Source organism: Rattus norvegicus, chromosome 9 (assembly GCF_036323735.1).
Source record: "Rattus norvegicus strain BN/NHsdMcwi chromosome 9, GRCr8, whole genome shotgun sequence".
NCBI lineage: Eukaryota > Metazoa > Chordata > Mammalia > Rodentia > Muridae > Rattus > Rattus norvegicus.
This window is the reverse complement of record NC_086027.1, coordinates 42,358,899-42,377,193: the sequence shown is the minus strand read 5'-3', so window position 1 is coordinate 42,377,193 and position 18,295 is coordinate 42,358,899. Positions and strand designations below refer to the sequence as shown.

The following is an 18,295-nucleotide window of genomic DNA, read 5'->3' as shown; positions in this document are numbered from 1 at the left end:
TGAATGGGATTCTTGGGGGAGTGTGGTAATGGTGGGAGGACTGGGAGGGGAACACCCATATAGAGTGGGAGGGAGAGGGTTAGGGGGGTGTTGGCATGGAAACCGGGAAAGGGAATAACATTTGAAATGTAAATAAGAAATACCCAATTTAATAAAGATGGGAAAAAAAGATGTGTGTGTGCGTATATGTGTGTGTATGTGTGTATGTATGTTTGTATGTAAGATATGTGTATACCAGCAAGTGATATATGTATTATATGTGAGGATATAAGATGTGTGTATGTGTGTATGTATGTATTTATATATGTATGTAATATATGTGTATAAGCGTGTGATAAATGTATTATATTTTTATGCATGTGTGTGATATGTGATAGGTATGATCTGTGAACAGAAGTATGTGATGTGTGTAGGTGTATGTGTGTGTATGTAATATACGTGTGTATAAGTGTGTGAATATGTTATTTTTATCATGCATGTGTCTGATATGTCTTTGATAAGTATGATGTGAGAATGGAAGTATGTGGTATGTGTGTATGTGCATCTGCATGTGTGTGATGTGTGTAATATGTGTCCAGTTGGTAGTGTCACAGAGTGCAATGGCCTCAGTGGAACTCAGAGGAAAAGGTTGTGTATTGGTTCCTTTCATCTACCTCCTTGCTACCACTGATTATGTCAGGGAGGTTGACCCTTAAGTTTCTAGGCTTTTCTTTCTCTCCCTTCCAACTCCCCATGGCAGCACTCCGATTTCACGTATAGTGCCAGGCTTTTTCATGGTTTCTGGAGATACAGCCTCAGGACCTCATGTTTATGTGGCCATATCCCCAGTCCTGATAAATTTGTCCTAATATAACATATCTTTTCTTCTGGCATTCCTACAACTTTGTATTTTTTTAATTCACAAATGAATATTATGTTTTATAGTACATGGCATAATATTTTATTCATGTGTGGTACAGTTATCATATATATATATGATTCTATCATAGATACATACAGCTTAGAATTTATAACTATCAAGTGAGAATTATATAGGTATTGTTTTAAGTGTTAATTTATTGGTAGTGATAATACTTGGGCATCTGTTTATTATTTCTAGCATATATGATCTGATTATCAACCACAGTCACTGTGAGGTGAAGTAAGTGCTTCCTGGGTATTCTTTGAGAATGTTTTCTCTAGGAGTTAGGAGTTAGTTTCAGTCAGAGATAATTGACTATGCTTACAATAGTGGACATGAATTTCCTCCCACTGAGTGGGCCACAGGCCCAATTAAATTAATCTGTTGGTTACCTCCAAGATATAAGTGCCACTATTGTTCCCTTGGGCACATTCTGCCATGCTGGTCACTGCCATTTATGGGATTTATCACTAGGTAGGACTACTGCTCATGTTTCTTACTTGGAAGACTTCACAGCACCTCTGACACGATGAGAGCTAGTCCATAGAGAGGAGTCTTGTAGTTAAATTCCATTCAGTGCCTTCATGTGTCTGGTGTGTGGCGATCTCAGCCATAGGTCTTACCTTCATGTTCTGGTAGGCAACCAAGGGCAAAGGCAATGGCCTGTATTGTTTGGGGGAGCTCTTAAATGCCCCTGTACAATAATTTTAAGGGAGGTTTCCTGTGCTTGGGACTGGGGTTTTGAGTAGGAAGTATGTGTCTCATTGATGAGGTAACTGTCAATCCAAGTGGCACAACTTTACTTAATATATATGAAATATATATATATGTGTGTGTGTATATATATATATACATATATATATATATATATAAATTAATAGTTCCCCCTAGTCATTTTCCCCATTTTCCTCTCCACTGCCCCACGGCCCTGTATCCTGCTAATTTGTATTCTAGAGACATAGAGTTATAGTCAACAAATAAGAGCATGCAGCATTTATCTTTCTGTTTCTAAATGACCTTATTCAGGCTTGTATTTTCTGGTTCTACCTCTATACCTGGAACATGTCGCCATTTCATTTTTCTTTATAGCCGAATAAGATTACATCATACATACATACCATATTGTTCTTATCCATTTATCAACCAAAGGGCACTGAGGTTCTTTCCAGTTTCTAGCTACTGTGAATAGACTCAAAATGAACATGGCTATCATATGAACCCAGCTAAGCGTCTGTAGATAAGAATATTGAATCCTCTGGGCATATGCTCCAGAGTGCTATAATCTCATTTGGTAAATTTACTTTTGTGATTTCAAAATCATAACGAGAGAGAGAAAGAGAGAGAGAGAGAGAGAGAGAGAGAGAGAGAGAGAGAGAGAGTGTTGTGCTTCAGTGCATCCCATCAGTTTAGTGCAAAACATTTTTTAAATTTTCTTTTTCTTGGATATTTTATGTATTTACATTTCAAATGTTATCCCCTTTTACCCCCTCTTCTGTACACTCTCCCTCCTTCTCCTGTTTTTATGAGGATGTTGCCACTCCCACCTCAATGTCCTGGCATTCCCCTACATTGGGGAAACAAGCCTTCACAGGACCAAGGGTTTCTCCTCCTATTGATGCTGGACAATGCCATCCTCTGCAACATATGTGGCTGGAGTCATGGGTCCCTCATGTGTACTCATTGGTTGGTGGTTTAGTCCCTGGGAGCTCTGGTGGTGTCTGGTTGGTTAATATTGTTATTCTTCCTATGGGGTTGCAAATCCCTTTAGCTCCATCAGTCCTTTCTCTAACTCTTCTCTTGGGGGGACCATTCTCAGTTCAGGGGTCTCCGTGCTCAGTCCAATGGTTAGCTGCAAGCATCCTCATCTGTATCAGTACAGTTCTGGCAGGGACTCTCAGGAGACATCTATATCTGGCTCCTGTCAGCAACAACTTCTTGGCATCAGCAATAGTGACTGAATTTTCTTTATTTTTTGGGAATTTTATAATGTGTATGCAATGCAATTTGATCATATCTACTACCCAGTTTCTCCCTCTAACTTCTCCCTCATTTTCCTTCTACATCCCTGCACCCCAACTTTATGTCTTCTTCTTTGTAACTCACCGAGTCCACAATAGTGATATCACTATATGGCAGAGGTGTAGGACCATCCACTGTAGCATTGACCCTCTACCATGGACTATATCCCTGAAGAACACTGACTCTCCCTCACCCAGCAGCCATTTTGTACAACAGCTCTCATGTAGGGGGATTGAGTTTCCGAGCCTGTCACTCCATTCATGCTAAAATGTTAGCTGACTTCATCTTGTGCAGGTCCTGGGCAGGCAGCCATAGTTGGTGTGAGGTCATGAGAACAATTCCATCATGCCCAGAAGACACAATTTGTGGTAGTCTTTATTTATTTCTGCTTCTTACACTCTTTATATTTTTTATCCATAATTTTGCCCCCAAACCAAAGACAAGCTTGGAGATGGGGGTTTTAGGTTTTCATGAAGTTCTAGAACTCTGTCAAATGCTTTCTTTGTCCTTGATAATTTGTGGAGCCTTCCCCATCATTTCAAGGAATGTCTTTTTCAGTCCTAAGTACTTTATAATTGGAGACTCCAGAAGTACATGTGGTTCTTCAGTAGTAAATAACACTCCAATTTCTTTGTCTTTTTCCTGGCTCAGTTTTCCCACCAGCAAAATCCCGGCAGAGCATCAGTTCTTAAAAGCCTTATGGTACTGCCTCTTACCCTCCAGATGAGAGCTCCTCAGGTTCTCTCACATTCTCTCATGTTCTGGTTTCTAGCACGTTATATATTAACTTGTTTTCTCCCTGACCATTCACATATGTTGTCCTGATCCTCAGGACATCTTTTGCAGACCATTTAGTCCCTTAGATGGTAACTCTGAATGAATCATTAAAGCCATGTTTGCCACTCCTTATTTTATATTTTGGCAATTGTATTCAGAACATTCCTGACACCTTCCACAGGTCATTTCACTACATGCTAAACAGATTTCTTTCTTTCTATTTATGGATTATTTTAGTTTTGGCAATGCCAAGCTTCCCCACCTACCGCTTAAGGTTTTCACCCCATCTGACCATCACACTGCATCCTTTGCAACACATTGAATTTTTAATGGTTCATGCTGATTTAGTACTATTAATTTTTGGAGCTCTGAGTGTGTGTGGTTTGCCCATCACTCTCAAGTTTCCTGCTGAGGTGGATCTCTACTTCTAAATTAACCCAGTGATCATCTTTTTACTCCATAAAAAGATGATCAGGTTTTAGTAGAACTGGGACACCTAGCTTCTGTGGAAGACGGATCCTTCATATGACTGAGGACAACACAGTTCCTAACTGGTCCTATTCAAGTCATGTAGACAGGTCATTTTTTCTAAGTAGTCTAGTTGTCATGAAAATTAAATTTAAATGAATGAAGAATAGTTATCAAAAACACATAGTGACTGACTTGAAAAAAATTCACTATTTCCTTCATATTTATGCTGGGTCTCTATGGTTTATATCTGAAATAAGGATTCAAACGGCAACAAGTTCATCAAGAAACTGAGTTTCATTCAAACAATGTGAAATGTACATTTTATTCCTTGCAGAAAGTTTTAGGTAGCATGAATATACAACTGACTTGTGTAATAGCTGTGGGAAACATATCTCAAATCCAATAATCCTGTAAATTTAATAGTATCATGCATTCTGGTCAGAGAATTGAATTTTAATATGGAGGGGAACAGTTTCACAGTGAATGGTGACACCTAAAAGAACAAGTCAAACTGTTATCTACCTAATATAATAACAATAACACTCATTAAAGTACTGTGGGTTTTATACTCTTATGTTTTTTAATAGAAGGGTTTCCATAAATTTAATGGGATGCTCACCTTAAACTCACAGCCTGGAAAAAATAATTAATTTGATTTGCCTAATGTTTGGAAGAATTCTTCAGTCGGAGTTTTTTAAAGCCTGAAGGTAAAGCTCTTCATTCTCACTACATGCATGCTGTGTTCATTTGTGCATCGGAAGTGTATGATCCAGTTCGAAGGTCCAGGAAGTATTTATCAGTCTTTATGTTAAGGCCTTAGATGGAACACATATGGGCTTGAATTTACTGTTGGAATGAACTACAATCAGAAATCAGTGCCTGTGTCACACGGTGCTGTGAGGGAGATAGACACTCCTGACATGAGCACAGAGCTGCTACTGCTCTGATGAAACCCCCAAGGGAAGCAGACTCTGAGCAAGAACATGGCGGCTCCCATCCTTGGCGCTGTGAATCCTGCGGTACAAGAACTTTTAAAAGTTGGTCTCAGAACGTGATTGCCCATCCACTGTGCATTTCATATGTTCATTGAACCTTTCAATGAACAAAGGCATGTTTTCAAAAATGCAAAAGAGTCATTTAGAACCAAGGGCTTCTCAAAAGTGCGTCACTGTGGAAACAGCAGTTGAAGTTCTGTACTTTGGAGGTTGTTTATGACTCAGATTTATTTTCGCGTTTTCTCCTAGACAAAGCTCAAGGAGAAAAGATGGTTGGAGGTCCCTTACACCGTTATCATCCTCAGCTGTCATTAACGACTGTTTCCATTACAATTTCATGCACTGTTAGAACCGTCGAACAGATGACGTAGGTCATCACGGCTCCTACTTATCCTAAATGCGTTATGAACTTTGGCTGCTGTGATAGGTCTCCCCCAGCCTTCTCAAAGCCCTCAATCCTTTTAGCCCTGATTCTATTGGGAGGATGGTTCCATCTCCTGCTTCCTAAAGTGTTAAGATGGTAGCAACCATGGAGCGACTGGGGAAGTATTGGTGTTTCAATAACTACCAGTTTATTCTTCCTTCCCACTCCTAAGTGAAGGTGTCAATTTGTGCCTTGTGGCTTCACCTATGGAGTTCTCTAACTCCCTTTAATTTCCTTTTGAGGTTGTAGAACAACTCAGTCACAGGAGTCCTGACCTCTCCTAGGATTGATCTCTTCCTTGTGGTTGCCTGCCAATGAAAATAAACCCCATACTACACATACCTCCCTAGAAGTGTTTTAAGTGTCTCATCCCTCATCCCTCCTGAAGCACACATGTTGTTTATGGTGACCTTTTTTTTAGTATAAAATAGAGTTTATTCAGGTCATTGGGAGGGGAGTTAAGAGGTAGTAGAGGCAGAAAAAAAGCAGAGGGAGGGAGGGAGGGAGGGGGAGAGAGAGAGAGAGAGAGAGAGAGAGAGAGAGAGAGAGAGAGAGAGAGAGAAGGAGGAAGAGGAGGAGGAGGAGGAGGAGGAGGAGGAGGAAGAGGAGGAGGAGGAGAGACTGGCCATGAGCACATGTAGAGAGAGTGTGAAAGGGAATGGGGAAAGAGTGGCGACAGGAAGGCAAGAGCAAGAGAGCAAGAGAGTACAAGAGAGTGAATGGTTCTTTGACACTAAGAAATTATAAAATCTTAATATTTCATATCTAAACCAAAACTTCAGACCTGATCTTTTAATTTTCATTTGTGACAAGAGCATTTATATCTAAGTAAATGAAACTTATAGTCCCACATCTATGACTTGTTTTGATATAGAGTTTTTTTTTTAATATTGAGAAATGTTGTATGATTTTTTTAGAAGGGTGATCTCTGAAAATATTAATGCATCAAGGGGTAGATAAATATGCAGCAAATGGCATAAAAGATTGTTTGATCCAATTAAAGGTGTTAAGCTTGTACTGTTACTGGGTTTTAACCAAAGGCTTCTCAAAAGTGCGTCACTGTGGAAACAGCAGTCTCAGTTCTGTACTTTAAAGATTGCTTAAAAACTCTGAGATCTATTCTTTCACTTTTCCTCCTAGACAGAGTTCAAAAGGAAAAAAATGCTTGGAGATCCCTTATACCGTTATCATCCTCAGCCATCATTAATGGCACTCAATTAAGCTGTCTCCTGAGCATATTTTGGTACAGAACCTTTTCTGATCCATTTGAAAGTTTCAGAATTCATGGTGCCTTGTAAAACAACGAAGGGCTAATTATGCTGTTCTATCTTTTGTACTCCCGTGAACCTTTACAACTGTTACCTCGGTCAATTTTAGCATTTCCTCTGATTTTAGTTTTAGATTTTAACAAAACTAAATATGATTTGTATCATCTACCAAAATGTTCAAATTGTTTATAAACGTTGGAGTCATATTTTCATATATTTCTTTTTACTTTTTCTCTCCTTTAAGTCTTATGTTTTTCTAAATTCTAAATCTGCCAGTTTTTTTGGTTTTGGTAACACATAAAATATACTCAATAGAGAAAGCATAAAGGCCATTGAGAAATTCCACTCCTTCCATGTCAATTAGCTGCTCTGACTGTATGGAAGGCCACTGAGTTTCACAGTCTTTGGGTCTCGTTAATTTCATGTCTTTTATTTGTAGCATTTTTTCATATAACAGAACTTAAAATAAATTTTTAAAGAAACTCTTACACTAAAAGTTCAATTAAGGAGTCATGTCTTAATCTGAACTAATTCTTGAGATAATGAACTTCATTTCACACCTAATTATATACACATTTTATTGCAAGTGACTCCTCAGAGAAATCATCAGCAGAAAATACTGTATCATGGTTTAAAAATTACATATTATCTCTCCTATACTGTCATGTATCCACTTTTATTTAGTAAGTGCTTATTTAACCAGACTTTTGTGATACTGGAATGAATTCGAGGGCCTTCTCCAGACCACACTGTCAGTCTATCACTGAGCTGCTACATCCTGAACCATTCTGTGGGAGCATGGCCAGGGAACATGGATATAGGTTAACCCAAATTTCATGTTCCAACATGGAGGCAGCTTGGTGAAGTTTTATAGGTTTACAGAACAAAGAAGGTCATAAATCAAGTCAAATTCAAACGCACTGGAGATACACAACAGAGGCAGTTATAGCAGTGCAGAGGAAGCTAGCTTTCTTAAAAGCCCAGGATGCTATCTGCTGACATCCTTACCCATCTGAATTACTAAGCATACCCTTTTCTCATATTGATACTCTAATAGAAACAATGTAATGCTAACTATTTAATACATTTGGCAATAAACTCTCCAGTGTTCATCTGTTTATCTCCAGTACATACTGAGATTATACTAATGAAATAATAGTTCTTACATTGATGTATTTATTCAAACTTGTTGAAAATCTCTCCCTCTTTGTCACTCTGTTTCTATATCTCTGTTTCTCATCTCTCCTCTTTCTCTCTCTGACTACTTAGTTATCGTTGGTTTGGAACTCATTAAATATGCCAACATGACTGCATTGTGTATGAATTCTCATGCAAGATTTTGTATTAGTAATGATTGTATGGTATTTGACAAAACAGAAATTTATGATTATTGCAAAGATTAGAAGTATTATTATTATTATTTTAGTAATTGTTTTCTTTACTTTAATTAGTGAAAGGACTTATATAGGCATAAACAATCCCAACTTAAGCCATTGCTTTATGAATAAGGAAAAGCTCAATGCTGGATTTGGGTTACTGTCCCTTCAACTGTTAAGAGTATCTTGAATTCCCTGAAACAATTCAGGCTATTATTTGGATCATTTATTATAGTTTCCCACCATAACTGGGTGGTGTGACTATGTTGCTGAAGACACATGCACTTTGGTTGTAAGATATGAAGAAAGAAAGGTAATAACCAGGCATCATCCTCCTTGTTCTCATAGTTTTCATAGCACTTGGAGGTGCTATTTAGGTTGCCATGGAGAAAAGTTATCAATAGTTGGACCCTGCTGTGTACAATGTTAGCAGCAATAATAACCAACAAGGCAGCATGTGTCCATGAATCCAATAGTGGCATGAATGTTAAGGGGGCAAACAACCACTTTCTGATTAGCTATAGGCTGTCTGCATAGGAGGCATGGCCAAGGACCTATGGCTGAGGAACTCATAGATTCCCCAGGAGTGAGCAATTACTATATTTTCTAGCAGGCAGATTACATTCCAGTGGATTGCCCCACTCTACACTGATGAATATAAGGACAATACACTGTGGAGTCACTGGATTATTAAAAGCAAGTAAATAAAAAGAAGACACGAATTTGGAGAGGTTTGGGAGTAAGGGTGGACTTGGAATGACTTAGAGGAATAAGCGAGAAGTAAACATGATAAACATGCATTGCATACATTCATGGAACTCTCAAAGAATTTACAAAAATAATATATTAAAATGTGGAAAATTTCATAATAACCTATTACTAAAAGAGACTTACATAAAAATGCAACCCTTGCCAAAATACTGATGACACAAGCTAGAGTCATTTGGGAAAAGGGAACCCCAAGTAAAAGAAATGCTTCCACCAGATTCACCTGTGGGTAATCCTATGGTACATTTTCTTAATTTGTGATTGATGTCGAGGGCCCATCCCATTGTAGATTATGGCACCTTGGGTCAGGTGGTCAGGGGTTGTATAGGCAAGCAGGATACAAAAGTATTGACAGGGAAATCTAGCAAGCAGACTCTTCTATGGCCTTGGATTAATTTCTACCTTCGGTTTCTTGCCCTGGCTCCCCTGAATTATAGATTAAACAGTTTCCTCCCCACATTGCTTATGGTCATAGTGTTTCACCATACCAATAGAAACTCTAAGAGAGACAATATCCTCAAAACTTCTAGGAAAAATAGTAACATTTCTATGGAAGCACAGTAAAGACTAAAGTAATCTTATTTTTAAAAAAATGTATGCAGGTGTTTTCACAAAGAATGAAAAGCTAGCAAGATCATAACATAACAACAAGTAGACCAATGGAACACCAGTGTGTGTGTGTGTGTGTGTGTGTGTGTGTGTGTGTGTGTGTACGTACGTACCTATGTATGAATGTGTGTGTATGCATATGTATATGTATAAATGTGTGTATCTATATACACATCTATCTATCAATCCAGATATATCTCAGCATATCTTTAATATATCTAATCTCAACAAGGGTACTGGAAATACATGATACATTGAAGAAAGAGCACCATCTACAGAAATAATGTTAGGAAAAGTATAGAAACTCATGGAGAAGCATGAAACTAGATTTGTATTTCCGAACCATTTAAAAAGCAGCTTAAAATGTTTAAAAGTTGTATTGGTTGGTGTAGGAATGCCCCACAGACTCATGCATATGCATGCTTGTGCCATAAGAAGTAGCCCAATTAGGAGGTGTGGCCTTGTTGGAGGAAGTGTGTCACTATAGAGGTTGGCTTTGAGGACTCCTATGCTCAAGACAGGCCTAGTATGGCTGTCTTGTGCTACCTGCTGACCGAGATGTATATCTCTCAGCTCCTTCTCCAGCAGCATGCCTGTTTGCTTTCTGCCATGATGACAAAAGACTAAACCTCTGAACTATAAGCCAGCCCCAATTAAATGATTTTCTTTATAAGAGTTACCATGGTCATGGTGTTTCTTCATAGCAATAGAATCACTAAGACAAAGGATATTACTGTGACTTGAAACTAACACTCCCAGAGGAAAACAGAGATATTCACATCATGATCCCAGCACAGGCAATAAGTTTTGGGGTACAACTCTAAACTTGACAGAACAAAAATAATTCAATGCTGAACAAGATTCTGTCAAATAAAAATATTTTTATTACATGAGAATATGTTCCTGAGTGAAGGAGACATCCTACAGCACAGAAGAATAGGTTTGCTAGCTATTCCTTTGACAGATAACCAATACCCAAATGAGACTGTGGTCAAAACATAAATAATCGAAAACCATATAAACGATTTTAATAAATACTTCTAAAAAAGAGGGAGAGACACAAATGACCCATAAATATAAGGAAAATAATACTCCACACTCTTAGACATCAGAGAAATGCAATCAATATTATATTGGAAGTCCATTTTGCACTAGTGAAAATGAAAATTATCCAAGAAAACGAAAACCAAATAAAAAACAATACATCCTAGCAAGGTTGGAGAGCAAAGGGTAGCCATATACACAGTGCGTAAGGATCGAAAATACTACTGGGTACTGAATCCCCAGCATCTAAAGCACAGCCTCCACGTATTTAGCCATACCCTACCTAGGTCCATCTGCAAAGCAAATAAAACCAACCCGTGAAAGTGATACTTGTCTGCTTATGTTGACCACAGTAGGTTCATTTACAAGAGTTACGTGCACATCTGTAGAAGCTGGGTATGTATGACAGTTTTATGTCAGCTTGACACAAGCTAAAGTCCTCTGTAAGGAGAGAACCTCGACTGAAAAAATACTTCCCTAACATTGGCCTGTAAGGCATTTTTTAAAAAATTGATGATTGATGGGAGAAGACCCAGTCCATTGTGGGTGGGATAACCCCTGGGCCAGTGGTCCTGGGTTTTGGAACAAAGTGGGTTGAGGAGCAAGCCAGTGAGAGCAAGCCAGTAAGCAGCATACTGGCTCCACACCGTGCTCCCTGCACCAGCTCCTGCCTCCATGTTCCAGCCTTACTTGAGTTCCTGTCTTGTCTTCTGTCAGTAAAGGACTGTGATGCAGAAGTGTAAGCCAAATACACGCCTTCCTCTCAAACATGCTTTGGGTTATGGTGTTTCATCATATTAATGGTAACCCTAAGTAGGACAGTGGGTAGAAAAATGTCTGTGTGTGTACATATACACCAGAGTCTTTTTTTTTATTACATACAAAGGATGAAATCCTGCCACATGCATGAAAATGGATGGGGATGGAGATTGCCATATCAAGTGAAGTAAGACAGGGTCAGAGACAAATGTTACTTATTTTCTGATATATGTAGAAACTGAAATAACAAAAAAGGCCCTGAGTGTGGACTTATTGGGTCTATTGGGGCCTTGGAAATGGACCAGAAAGGGAGGAAGCAAAGGGAAAGAGAGCAGGATGTAGAACTGTAACTTGACATGAGAAACACATTGGTGGGAGTGCCACAGTGAATCTCATTGATAAGTATGTGTTAATATTCACGAAAAAAGAAAAAAAAAAGGAGAACTTCAGTATCAACTAATCTGGACCTTTCAGGGTCCCCAGAGACTAAGTCACCAACCAAAGCATTCATGAGCTGGTCTGAGGCACGTATGTAGTAGAGGGACATATGCCTTGTCTGGTCTCAGCAGGAGAGGATGCACCTAATCCTGTAGAGGCTTGATGTCCCAGGGAAGGGGGTGGGGGTGGCAAGTGGGAGTTGGTGCATTAGGGGTGTTGGTGGGTGAATGTGTGAGGGAGATGGGTGGGTGGGGAGCACCCTCTCAGAGGCAAAGGGGAGAGGGGATAGGGTAAAGAACTCAGGAAAGGTGGCAACATTTGGAATGTCAATAAATAAAGTAATTTAATGAAAAGAATTTTTAAAAAGAAAGAAAAAAGGCTACTGTTTGTTTTTTATATGACATTGTAGAAAGGGCAAGTGTACAGCATTAAACCAAGTTGTGGATTCCATAGTGTGTTAAGGAAAAGGGACAAATGGATGATAATAAATACCATTACAAAGAGAAACTGGGGGCTGGTGGGATTCTCTACATACATGTTATGTATGGAGCTTGTTATGCAGTAACTGACCTTTGTGAACTTTGTGAAGGGGGTCCTAAATGGGGAAATTTTATCAGTTTTAAGCAATAGCTCACTAAATTTACTTTTTTTTTTGATGTAATGAACAAGAGGTATATTTGAGGAACCAGAGCTCTGGGGACGACACGTATCTCACACAGGAGACAGAGGAGTCAACCCCGAGCCCAATTAGGGGAAGGTATTTATAGGGAAAATTACATAGGCAGTTGGCAACAGTCACACAAAGCAATTTCATTGGTTTGTTCACATTGGCACACATGATCTAACTTGGGCTCAGTTCAACTCTAGGCCACCCTGCTTCTGGGGCAAGCTGACCCTAGCTCTTGTTTTAAACAGGACTGTTGAGTCAGGCCTTATTGAGGCCAGATGGTTTGTGGTGGCTATAGCCAGGCTGCATCTCCAAAACATGTTATGTTATTCTTTGCTGTAAGGTGCACTTGTCCTCACAGCAGGGTCAGTGGGGGATAGTTTAAAATCTTTATTCTTTCAGTTGGACCAGTTTGTAGTCCCACCTGTAGTGAATAAGTATCACCCTTTCCTCTCATCCATGTTAGGCTGTTTCCATTAATTTTTAATTCATTTAAATTGTGATATAACTGTCACTTTCCCTTCCATATCTTTTGCCTTGTTCCTTCCATTCTATATCCCTGCAACTTTCCAAATATTACCCGATTTTTCTCTACTATTATTATTATAATTATTATTATATCTTATTAAATCTGTATGCATGGACAAATTGATGAAAGCAAACTGGTTAGCCTAATTTCTGTTTAAGAGCTTATGCCTTTATTGGTACAAGTTCTCTATTAGCCACCAGTCGGTGGCTTCCTCTCTCGGACAGACTGACTTTCTCTCCTTCATCAGATATTATTTACCTGTAGTTCATTGTCCGAAGGTAGTATACCGTGATAGTCCCCCTTCCACACTCATATATCGACTGATCGACTGGTGTTGCCACTCCTTAAGGATTATTTATGAAGCTATATTGTTGAGGTACTGTGGGTGGCTATACTACTAGGTCATTTTTATCTGCGAAAATCTTCAAGCATACTTTCAAAATCTTTTTGCTGTGCTCATGAGCTAGGTTTCCATGTACTATATTTGAAAAGTTTGCATGCATTTAAACCAAGTTCAATTATAATTTTTCTTTTTGTTGTATCTTTATCTTAAGGATTAATGTAATGCTGTTTTTAAAAAATTGGGAATATTTTTGTTGTATATTTTTATTTACATTTCAAAGGCAATCCCCTTTCCTGCTTTCCCTTCTGCAAACCCCCTATCCCATCCCTCCTCCCCTTCTTTTTTTTTTTTTTTTATTAACTTGAGTATTTCTTATATACATTTCAAGTGTTATTCCCTTTCCCGGTTTCCGGGCGAACATCCCCCTAATCCCTCCCCCTCCCCTTCTTTATGGGTGTTCCCCTCCCCATCCTCCCCCCATTGCCGCCCTCCCCCCAACAATCTAGTTCACTGGGGGTTCAAGTAGTACAAATTTCTTAACGTTACTAATTCTAGTTCAATGTACAGGGATGTTCTCACTTTATAGATATTGATGAGAAAGAAGAGAAACGACTGTTATTTCTGGAGATACTTTTTCAGTTGGCTATTTTCAGCTTACCAATAACATTTGTTTGTGATTTGCCCTATGAATAAAAATTACAGATTTGCAAAAATGTCACATTGAGCAAACTGCCTGCTTTGTTAATTGAATTACAAGTTCATTAAAATAGTTTCTATACACATTGGTGCTTGGTTGAGTATGAGACACTCTAATGGGTTTACTGGTATCATAATCACCCTCCCTCAGGTTTCACACCACTGTTTCCTGGCTTACAGTTATTGAGTTACTATATTTTATCTCTTGTGGTCTAGCAAGCAATTTGATAATGTAGGAATGTAACAGAGATTAATTCCACTGCTTGAAAGCCTCACATAATGTAACTATAATTTACATGTGATTATAAAATAAAGCAGAGATAACACCTGGAAATGTGATTTGCCAGCAAATGCCTTACCTTTGTGTCGGGGTCACGTAGCTATTATCATAAGCCTCATAGGTCTGGTCATCATATTCACCCCCATAGCCATCATCGTACCCCTGAAATATAAAGAATTACATTTTTAAATGTATTTGCTTTGATTTATTTATATTTTCTAAGAATTTATGTCCCATAAGCTTGGGTTAATTTTTTTGTTTCTTTATATTTGAATATATTTACAGCTTCCACATAATCTTAAAACATAGTTTCCTTTTCTTTACGTTTCTTGTGGCTTTGTGTGCTTTTATTTTTTAGTAAAATGAAGGAATATGAAGCTGGGTGAGTAAGGAGGTGGTAGACCTGGGAGGAATTGGGAGAGGAGAAAGAAGTCGAGGAAAACAGATTCCCATATTCATATTACATATATTATAACTTAAAATTATGAAGTATATAGAAAAGATTTAAATACTTATTAAATACACTTCTCAGTCTATCGATGACACAGAAACGCCTTTTGTAAGATGCGTTTACAATTTTGATACAAAAAAAATTAAATGTAGTCCTTTCTTTTCCAAATATCATGTGCAAGAGTTACAAAGATATAGTGCTTCTGGCAGAAGACCCTATGTTCAGGTCGCAGCGTCTACACTGGATGTGATACCAGTTGCAGAGGCTTTGGCACCCTCTTCTGGCCTCAGTGGTACCTACATTCATGTGCACACCCCCTGACTCCCCCCACACATATATACACACAGACACAGATAAACACACATAGGCAAAATTACAAATGAATAATTACAACAAAAATGAATTCTAGGAACACTGGCCTAAATAGCGGTGTAAAGCATTGGTGGTAATCCTACTCCAAGTATTGCTTCCTCTTAAAAACCATCATTACGAAGACAGAAAACTTAAAGTATAGGACCCTTAAATTGTGCTGAGGTTTCCGGTTGGGAAAGTGGAGTCATTATTGCAAAGGTAAGTGAATAAATGAACAAGCAAATGAAAGTAAAGAGGAAAAGGAGAGCGCGATTAAAGAACTCTTAACTTTGTCATAAACTTTATTGCTTTTAAATCTCGTAAGTAATGTTGTGTGCCAAGTTTGATGAAATCACGCCGTCAAAATGCCTGGAGATCTGTCACTCTGGAGCGTGCAAGCAGGCTAGCAATTACATGTTGCAGCTATCAATCACTCTGCGAGAGATTCAGTTTTATTTCCCTTTGTGGTCATTGACTTTCAATCGTATCCACTCATCCTGACTACTCCCCAGGTCTGCCTCCAGATCTTCGCGGTAGCAATTTTCTCCCTGAAACGTACTTGCTCCCTCCCCTATCCATTTATTCCCTCACTTTACCCTGGGGACTCACCAGTATCTCATGTCGTGTGCCAGAAACCGAAAACGGAAACTGCAGGTTGTAAAGTTCTCAGACTCATTTTGAACTTTTTTTTTTTTAATTTTATTAATCAGAACGCTAGTATTTTATCACCGGAGGATTTATTTTTAAATCTGAAAATTGGTTTGTTTCCTTACTTCCGTCGTTTTTCTTTATTTGATGTTATTATTTATACATCACACATTCTGAGTCTAAATTCTGTGTCTTGAATTGTCTTGTTCATTTCCCGACCATTGTATTTTTGTGTGAAATATGAGAGTTCCTCCGTGTAATGTTTTATTTTTCTAATTTAGATATCTTTGATTTTTTAAATGAAATATTCCGAAGTTATCCTTAGAGTAGTATTCATGAAATAAACTTTGCAGTTAAGGTTATTTATGCTACAATGAAGGGTTTACACCTGGGTTGTTTCAAAGGCACTAAAGGCTTCGTGTCAACGAGGGGGGATTATTTCTCGGTTTGTTTCCCAGTGAGCAATGCTCTTTCAGTCCTTCCCGATGTGATTCATTGCCCTGTGGTTCACGTAGATGCGCCACTAGGTCTGAAAGTGGATTAGTTTTTCTAATTTCCTTCTGTAGTCTCCACGGGCTCAAACTCACAGTGATGCCTTCTGCTTCCTGCTTCCTGATCCACCGTGCCTGCTTCCTGATCCACCGTGCCTGCTTCCTGATCCACCGTGCCTGCTTCCTGATCCACCGTGCCTGCTTCCTGATCCACCGTGCCTGCTTCCTGTGCCCTCTTTACCACAGTCCCCGAAAACACATTCGTCTCTTCTGAATTTCACTTTCTTGTTGAAATATTTTCACAGTAATTTCTACCGTGAGGATACTTTAGAGACTCTCTTTCTCCGATTTCTTTTATAGTCCATCTCCCTCCTAACCTATCTTTTGTTTAGGGGCAGAAATTGAAATTTTTAAATTGTACAGAAATGGTAAAGTGATAACACAGAATAGAAATTCACCCATCTTTACCTACTAAATTGTAAACTGCTGCCACCTTGCCTGTTTGTATTATTAGGTGTTTAGATATTATATGGCACTGCATATTATATGCACACATAACTTTAAATCATTTGCAGGTCAATTCTTGAAACATAGATAAGCTATACTATCAAAAATAATCACAATCTAATAGTATCACCTGATTTTGTGAGAAAAGACATAGTTTATTGCTTTTATGTAATAAATATTATTTAGAAAAAAATTAGCTGAACATTTAAAGACCCATATTTTAGCGCTTTCAAGATTAGTCATGTAATTTCTGACATACAATAGAATACATTACTTTATAGAGTTCTTGAAGTCATTACACTGTTGATTAAAGTCGGTGTGGTAGTTTGAATGAGAATCCCCCTGACCCCCAACGAGGCTCATAGATTTGAATGCTTAGTCACTAGAAAGTGACACCATTCGAAAGGCTTAGGAGGTGGGCCTTTCCAAAGAAGTGTATCACTGGCCATGGGTTTTGAGATTTCAAAAGCCCAAGGTAGGCCCGTACTGCTGCCTGTGGATCCAGATGTGGAACTATGAGCCATTTCCCGGCACCATGTCTGTCTGCATGATGCTATGCAAACCGCTGGAATGATAGTGGATTAGACTTCGGAAATTGTGAGCCAGCTCTAATTAAACCTATTTCTTTATAAGAGTTGCCTTGGTCATACTGTGTCTCTTCACAGCAACAGAACGCTCAGCTAGCCGGAAAAACAGGGTTCTTTGTATGCTAACAAAAAGTTAAAAGTGAAACAATGGAAATAAGTTTGGGGAAATAATTTTCAAATAAATTTTTTTAAAGTTCTGATATTATGTTTTCTGTTTCTACTACCACATACTGATGTTGAGAATTTCTTTGGCTTTCATATGGCAAATATTTTATTCATTTTCTTCCTCATTGTGGATGCTTTTCCAATTATCGGTGGCCTTTCTCTTTGCTGTCGTCTTTTATTAAGTTTTAGTTGACATGTATTAGCTTGTCTGTGTCACTGACTTCTGGTGTCATAATTCTACAGATGTGCTCAACACACTGCTCAGAGGCAGCCTCCTGCATCCATTTTTCCCCACTCTGCCTACCTGCTGTGAATCATAGGCACACATCCAGGTGGAATGTTGTACTTCAGTGTATGAGACTACGTGCTACACTTGTTTCTCTGCGCTGGCTTATTTACATTAATATCTTCCAGTTACACCCTCTTTATTGCAAATGATAAGAAGACGGCATTCTTGTGAATAGTGACTGAATGGTGTACTCCATACATGGGGCTCTAAATTTTCATTGTAGTCTGCTCTTGCAGAGTTCTCTTCCATTGCGCTGGGTACATAAATAGTTCTTTATTTAGAGGTTTACGCTCTTTCGGGTTAAGACCTCTTCATAAAGTTGGTGTTGTAGATTGGAACTGTAATGTATCTTTTTTTGTCCTATGTGATTCTTACTTAATTTGTACTTGGGGAGGAATTCTTCATCTTCACTACTCGGATGGGACAGTTCACTTCCGTTACA

At 38.6% G+C, this 18,295-nt stretch overlaps 1 protein-coding gene across 7 annotated transcripts in view; it reads right to left on the bottom strand.

Annotated features, from left to right (window-relative positions):
* Positions 1-18,295, bottom strand: part of Khdrbs2 (KH RNA binding domain containing, signal transduction associated 2) — a 506,659-nt gene that overhangs the window by 72,494 nt on the left and 415,870 nt on the right. For all 7 annotated transcript variants that reach the window (XR_010054563.1, XR_005488845.2, XR_010054564.1 and 4 more), the window contains exon 7: positions 14,444-14,526. Coding sequence is in view for 2 of the 7 variants with exons in the window: in XM_039082989.2 (XP_038938917.1) it covers positions 14,444-14,526 (83 nt within the window). In the remaining 5 variants the exon portion in view is untranslated. The remainder of the gene's footprint in view (positions 1-14,443; positions 14,527-18,295) is intronic.